At 64.2% G+C, this 6,522-nt stretch overlaps 2 protein-coding genes across 8 annotated transcripts in view; one reads left to right on the forward strand and one right to left on the reverse strand.

Moving 5' to 3' along the window:
* Positions 1–326: 326 nt before the first annotated feature.
* Positions 327–4,895, reverse strand: CRELD2 (cysteine rich with EGF like domains 2). The gene is made up of 8 exons (XM_069100315.1): positions 4,648–4,895; positions 4,349–4,431; positions 3,979–4,089; positions 3,613–3,704; positions 2,641–2,817; positions 2,182–2,277; positions 1,562–1,640; positions 327–501 (listed from the first exon to the last, which is right to left on the reverse strand). The coding sequence occupies exons 1-8, from the start codon at positions 4,798–4,800 to the stop codon at positions 327–329; spliced, it is 966 nt and encodes a 321-aa protein (XP_068956416.1). The 5' UTR covers positions 4,801–4,895.
* Positions 4,896–5,456: 561 nt separating this feature from the next.
* The window catches only part of ALG12 (ALG12 alpha-1,6-mannosyltransferase), a 10,805-nt gene continuing 9,739 nt past the window's right edge, over positions 5,457–6,522 (forward strand). For 3 of the 7 annotated variants that reach the window (XM_069100318.1, XM_069100322.1, XM_069100319.1), the window contains exon 1: positions 5,680–5,835. The gene's annotated coding sequence lies outside the window, so the exon portion shown is untranslated. Of the gene's footprint in view, positions 5,601–5,679; positions 5,836–6,522 lie in introns of those variants that run through there. The other 4 variants (XM_069100316.1, XM_069100320.1, XM_069100317.1 and 1 more) reach the window with 2 other exon arrangements.

Below are 6,522 nucleotides of genomic sequence, written 5' to 3' on the forward strand. Positions count from 1 at the left end.
GGCCAAACCCTAGTGCGATAAGGTGCATTTGTGACTGATTGAAGGGCTTGACTCAAGAGGGAGGGATGGATGGGTCCATGTCCCCACTAAGGCTGGAGGTCCGGAGGGATCGGACTCTTCCTTTAGCACCAAGGGACCTTGGGCATGTCACACAAACTCTTGGGCCTCCCTCTGGCCCTTCACCTGTAAAGTGAGGGGTCTGGGGATCTGACCCCTCTCCTTCCCAAGGCTGTGGGGGCTTGCCAGGTTACAGGACAGGTCACACAGCAGAGATCCACCAAGACCCTGACCCGCCCCAAATGGGCCTGAATGTCCTAGCAGGTGCCTCAGTAGGAAAGATGGGGGAGGGCCCGGGGTGGGGGGGAGCGGCTGGTCTGGAAAGTCCTGGGGCTTTGGCTGCCTCCAGCAAGCTCAGCAGGAGCCAGCAGCATCCAAGAGGAGGAGGGAGGCGGCCCCCTGGACTCTGGCCTGTCCGGCCACAGCTGGAGGGCAGCCAGGATGCTGGAGAAGCGGCCCAGGAAGAGTCAGGGGATGTGAGGGCTGTCCCTGGGAAGAAGTCTGGGCCCAATGTAAGGAAATGCTTTCTAATGGGCAGAGGGTGCCAAGAGTTGGCTGGGCTTTGTGGGAGGCGGTGGGTTCCACTCACTGGGCATGGGGGTGGAAGGGCCTGGCACCGACAGCTGAGAAACTTAGCGTCCCCCTCTGAGATCCTGGGATTCCCTGAACACCTGACGATGCACGCTGTGAAGCGGGCGCAGGCGCCCCAGACACACTGGCTAGTGGCCAGGTCAACTCTCTAAGCAGCTCCAAGGTCCTCCCCTGGACTCCACTATCACCCCGGCCGCTGGTCTGCTGCCCTCTGGACACCAAGGACCTCGGCTCTGCTCTTCGCTCCCTGAAGGACCCTGACCAAGTCAGCCTCAGGAAAGTAAAGTAAGAGGGCTAGACTAGATGACCTTTGAAGAACTGTGACACCGAGCCTCAGTGTCCCCATCTGTAAAATGGGCCTGTCTGGTTGCCGGTTTCCAGCAGAGTGGCTCGATGGAAGGAGAACCTTCCACACCAGGAGGATCCGCAGGGTCACAGAACAGAGAGAAGCCCAGTAGGTGCTGCCCTCCCAGCAGGGGTCTAGAGGAGGCAGGGCCCTGGGGGCCAGCCCCTCATCTGGGTCACCCGGGGCCTCTCCCTCCACCGTCCCAGTGCCCCAGGAGAGGGCAATGTCCCCCAAGGCCCCGCCAACACACGGGGCCCCAGGACACCCTGTCCTGGTCAGCAGCCTTCAGTGCAGACCCCAGGACCGCAGAACCGGGCCCACGTTCTCTGACATGGCACTCGGTGCTCTCCACGCCCTAGTTCCTATTTTACCTCCCACCGTGTGCCCAGTGCTTCCCTCCACCCTCAGTCACGATGCCCAGCGACCTTGTTCTCTCCCTCTCCCCACCCACCCTCTGTCCCCCCCAGCTCCAAAGGGAGAGCCCGGTCGTGCCCCAGGCGGGCATCTGTCCATCTGTCCAGCGCATCTCCCCAGGCCCCCATCGCTCTACACTGAGGAGGCCCTCACCCAATGGTCACCCCCAGGGGATGCACAGATGTGGCCAGAAGGCCCACAGGCAGAGCTGCCCAAGCCAGAAAGGGACTGCCTGCCACCGGGAAAGCTGGAGGTGTCAGTGTCTGCTGATGAGCCGGGGAGAATGGGAGGGAGGGGGGAGAGGAGGGAGGGAGGGGGGAGCGGAGCCAGGCCCCAGGCCCAGGGGGCCTCCTCTGCCTGTGCTGCTGCCTGTCAGGGGACTTGAGACCTGCCCAACAACTCTGGGTCCCACCTGCTGTGAATCTCAGTTTTCTCATCCCAGAGAATGGGCGCAATGACCTGAACTCCCAGCTTCCCCAGGAGAGCGCTGGGCTGGGAGGGAGGATGACCTGAGTTTGGATCTGGGCTGGCGCTCACCACCAGGAAGGAGAGAGAATGGTGAAAGGGCATCTTGAGATTAGGATCTTATCTGATCCCCACGAGATCCTGCTTAAAGGGGCTGTTGTTACCCTCGTTCCAGAGAAAGAAAGTGATGCAGGCAAAGGAGAGTGAGGTGCCCAGGGTCACACAGCTAGCATAGGCCGGAGGCCGGACTTTAACTCTTGCCTCCCTCGCTCCAGGCTGAGAGGCCTGTAGAGGGGCGTGGGACTCACCTATGCAGGCGTGGTCTTCCTGCACCCACCCGACTTCGCACTCCCCGCAGTCTCTGTGGGTCGGGCCAGAGCAGGTCTTGCAGGCTGCGTTACACACTGGAAGAGACACATTGCACGGTTTGGCCTCGATGAGCACGGTGGGCTCCCCCTGGCGTCCTAGCGGCATCCGGCTCTCCCAGGGGCAGCAGACGTGTCCTGCACTCTTGGACACATCTGAGTCCCTCCCTGGGGGGTCACCCAAGATGCCAAGGAAGTAGGATCAAAGAAAGGGGGCTTGGGAAAACGGGGGGGGGGGGGGTGGTTCACACACAAATATGGTCAGGTGCCAGGCTGGAACCCAGGCTCATCGGTTTTCCCTTCCCTGGAGTGGGCCCCTCCTCATCTCCCTAAAGGTCTGGGGGCCCCAGAGGCCCCCTGCAGACCCCTGGGAAGGCCTGTCGGGTCAGACGGCCCAGTCACCTGTGCAGATGGAGTGGGTGTCGTTCCTCCAGGTGCTGAAATAGCCCTCGACACAATCCATGCAGAGCGGCCCCTTGTAGCCGAGGTGACACATGCACTTGCCGTCCCCGCCGCGGCTCCCGTCGCCGTTGCAATAACCATTTCCCCGGCACGGCTGCTTGGACCCCCCAGGACACTCTGGAGTCAGAGGGGAAACAGGCAGTGCTCAGAGGCCGGCAGCTCGCCTGAGACCCAGCTGGATGGCCAAGCCCAGGGTCTTGTGGACTGGGGTCCCTGCGCTGACAAGTGCTGCCCTCCCCTCTTCCCCTCTCTCCTCTTTTCTCCCTTCTGGGCCCCCCACCCTCAGATAGATGGGAAGGTCCCTGAGGGCAGGGGCAGCTCTGTTTTCCTCCCTGCATCCCGGGGCCTGGCACATGAAGGCTGGCGGTGCTTCCTGCCTGGTGGGCTGGCGGCTGCCCTGCCCAAATCCACTCTAGGGACCACTGGGCAGAGTGACCCCTGCAAGACCCCTCTCTCTGTCTGGTACTGATGAAAACAAGCCCAAGTCCAGAATGGCCCAATGAAGCTGGCAAAGGGACTGGAGGGAGGGGAGGTGGCGGCTCACACCAGGAGTTGTGGACAAAGCAGAGGGGAAGGGGGGGCCGCTTCTTGACTCACTTGTTCATGCCTCGCCAATTAAGGCAGTGTACACGTGTGTGCGGGTATCTCTGTGTGTGTGCATGTGCCCGTGTGTGCATGTGTGTACCTATGTGTGCATATCTCTGCGTGTGTGCCCCTGTGTATGTGCAGATGTCTGTGTGCACCCGTGTCTGTGTGTGCCTGTGTGTGCACACATGTCTGTGTGCATGCATGTACACCTGTGTGTGTGCATGCCTGCGCCCCTGTGTACCCTGGGGCCCCAGCTGGCCCTCCAATCTGCCTGCACAAGCCCCTTCAGAGCCTCCCTGCAGCACCCGGACGCCGCAGACCCACCCAGGCAGTCGGGCCCATAGGTTCCGGCCAGGCAGCACACCTCCAGCGTCTCCACACAGAACCACCGAAACAGGTCGGGATGTTTCTTCTTCCTGAGGAACGAGAAGAAGGATTTTACGGTCAGGCCGGGCCGGCGATGCGGGAGGGCTTTGTCACACCGGGCAGGGGAGGCCCTCTCACAGTGACGCCCACGGGGCCCCGGGCCACGCAGGGAGAGGGAGAGGCCGCCGTCCCCCACGTAGAGCCTGGCAGGCCGGCAGCGTCAGCGGTGGCACGGGGCCCGGCCCCCCCCATTTCACAGAGGAGAGAACAGAGGACGGGGGGGGGGAAGGCCCGCCCGCCCCCTCCCCCGCAGGGCCGGCTCACTGTCGGAACCACCAGTCTTCCAGGTATTCCTCATTGCTCTCCACCATGTGGTTGCAGTCAAAGGCATCGCTCTCACACAGGTTCTCCACGATTTCCAGGAGGCGGATCTCACTGGAACGTGAAGCCGCGGGTCAGCGCCAGGAGGTTCAGGGGCTCCGGCACCCGCCCGGGGACAGGACGGTGGGCTGGGGGACCAGCCGCTCCCCAGGGGGGTGTCATCTATTTCCCTGGGACAGAGAGCAGACCAAACCCCAAGTCCTCCTCCTGCACTCCCGAGCACCGCGGCCGGGACACCATAGAGCGTCCCTGAGAGGAAGGGAGCCGAGACCCCCGCAGCAGGCGCCCCCCAGGGACAGGGCTGGGGCCAGACCTGGACTCGTATTTGGACAGCGTCTTCTCTTCCCAGGCCGTGTTTCCGCCTCCAAAGTTCTTCTTCTCCGTGTCTGCCAAGCCCTGCCGGGGGAGAACAGGGCAGTCGGCTCAGGGGGCCCTAGGGTCAGTCCGGAAAGCTGCGGCCGGAGGGACCCCTGCCCGGCCTGGAGGCGCCCGGAGCCCGCTCCCCGCGTGGGCTCCAGCCGAGCAGCACTGCCGCCTGCGGGGCCCTGACAGCTGGGGACGCCGAGGCACGGAGCCGGGCTGAGCGGGGAGCCCCCGGCCCGGCGCCCCCACCTTGTTGAACTGCTCCACGAGGCTCTTGCAGACCGAGCAGGGCTTGTGGCTCTGCGGGGGGGAGGAGGAGGAGGCGCGGGCTCCGGGCAGCGGCAGCAGCAGCAGCGCCAGCAGCGGCCAGAGGCTCTGCCCCCGGGCGCCGGTCGGACGCATGGCCCGGACCGAGGGCACCGGGACCGAGGGCACCGGACGGGGAAAGGGGAGGGGGCCGGGATCGACTGAGAAGAGGAGGGGGCGGGTCCGGGGTCGGCTCCGGGGATCCCGTCGGAGCCGGGACCCGCGAGGCCTCCGCCTCCACACCTGGGCCGGGCCCCGAGTGGACCGGGCCCCGAGTGGACCGGCTCGGGACCGAGGGCCGCGAGCTCAAGCTCGCGCAGCGGCAGAGAGGGCCGCTGAGGCCCCTCCTCCTCTCGGAAGCCGGGTTCCTGCCGAACCCGTCTATTTCACGGAGTCGAGGGCCAAGCCCCGCCTCACTTGCCAGTCTTCGGATCGTCATTGGGCGAGAAGCCGCCGCGCTAAGAGTACGTGAACGAATCGGACCTCGCCAACGAGCTTGGGCCAATGAGAGAGGTCCCTGTCATCACAAAGCCCGCATTGGAGACAGGGGCTCGCCCCGCCCCTCTGCTACAGTTGCGTCATAATGTGTGGCCATCTTGATCAGGGGCAGAAGTTGCGGCTTCCCGCCCGTACGGCGGCCATATTTGGTGTGGGCCGCGTCTCCCTCGGCCGTTAAAGGGCCAGACACCGCCGGCCTCTCCCCGTCCCTGACTCCCTCCACGCTCGGAGAACCCCGCCCCTCGGGAGCCGCTCAGCGACCGTTAGCCGCTGGATGCGCTTGCGCCGCGCCGCGCCACGCCTCGCCGCGCCACGCCAGCGGGACGCGACGAGCGCGAAAGAGCGCGACGGGGAGAGAGCGGTTCGGTGTGCGGAGGCCGGAGCAGGAGCCGAGCCGGGTGAGCGGGCCGAGGCTGGGGCGGGGCCTGGAGGCGCGAGGCCGAGAGCCCCGGGCTTCCCCCCTCCAGTGTGGGGGGCCGCCCCACGCCGCGGTCGGAGCATCTTCGGCGCCGGGTCGCTGTGTCTTACAGAGGGCACACCGAGGACCTGGCCCCCTGCCCCGGGGCACTCCTGGTGACGGGGAGCCGCAGCGGGGGGCCTCCTGAAACCAGACGGAGGCCCCCGGCTGCGTGGGTCAGTGCCTGCTGTTTGCCTAGCACTGCGCCTCCGAGGAAATCAGAAACGGCCCGTGCCCCAGGGGTGCCAGCCTCTGTGTGCCGCCTGGAGGGAGGGGGAAGCTGGGGCTTTAGTTGGAGCTTAAAGGAGGCCAGGGGGTCGGTAGTGGGAGCAGAGGGTGGGGGGATGGCCAGAGAAAATGCCCAGAGGTGGGCACAGCCTGGACACTCGTGTCCCTGGAAGGAGTTAGGAGAGGAAAGGTTAGGAAGGGCTTTGAATGACAGAGCGTTTAGTAATTGATCCTGGAGGCAAAAGGGAGATACTGGAGTTTGTTGAGTAGGGGGTGTACTTCAGTGGCTGATTGGACAGCTGGGGTGGGGAGAGACTGGAGCTGGGCTGACCGCCCAGCAGCTGTTGTAGTATAGTCCAGGAGTGAGGTGATGAGAGCCAGCACCAGGCCTGGGGGCAGGATCAGAGGAGAGAAGGGGGTCCACAGAGATGAGGCAGAGGTGAAATTGAAGAGAGAAGTTACAGAGGGGAAAGGGGCAAGAGATGCCGAAGAGGTGAAATAAACAGAGAAGTTGCAGAGGGGAAAGGGACAAGAGATGCCAAAAGAAGAGGTGAAATAAACAGAGAAGTTACAGAGGGGAAAGGGACGAGAGATGCCAAAAGAAGAGGTGAAATAAACAGAGAAGTTACAGAGGG

The sequence above is a fragment of the Petaurus breviceps genome, unplaced genomic scaffold (genome assembly GCF_028583685.1).
Source record: "Petaurus breviceps papuanus isolate PSGF00001 unplaced genomic scaffold, PetGlider_PUasm1.0 391, whole genome shotgun sequence".
NCBI lineage: Eukaryota > Metazoa > Chordata > Mammalia > Diprotodontia > Petauridae > Petaurus > Petaurus breviceps.

What these genes read in the sequence shown, in the direction of transcription:
- CRELD2 (XM_069100315.1), bottom strand. Translation starts at nt 4,800, where the DNA reads ATGCGTCCGACCGGCGCCCGGGGGCAGAGCCTCTGGCCGCTGCTGGCG. An exon ending in TCGTGGAGCAGTTCAACAAG is followed by an intron (nt 4,432 to 4,647) that starts GTGGGGGCGCCG and finishes CTCCCCCGGCAG; the next exon opens with GGCTTGGCAGACACGGAGAA. An exon ending in CTATGGGCCCGACTGCCTGG is followed by an intron (nt 2,818 to 3,612) that starts GTGGGTCTGCGG and finishes CTCTGACTCCAG; the next exon opens with AGTGTCCTGGGGGGTCCAAG.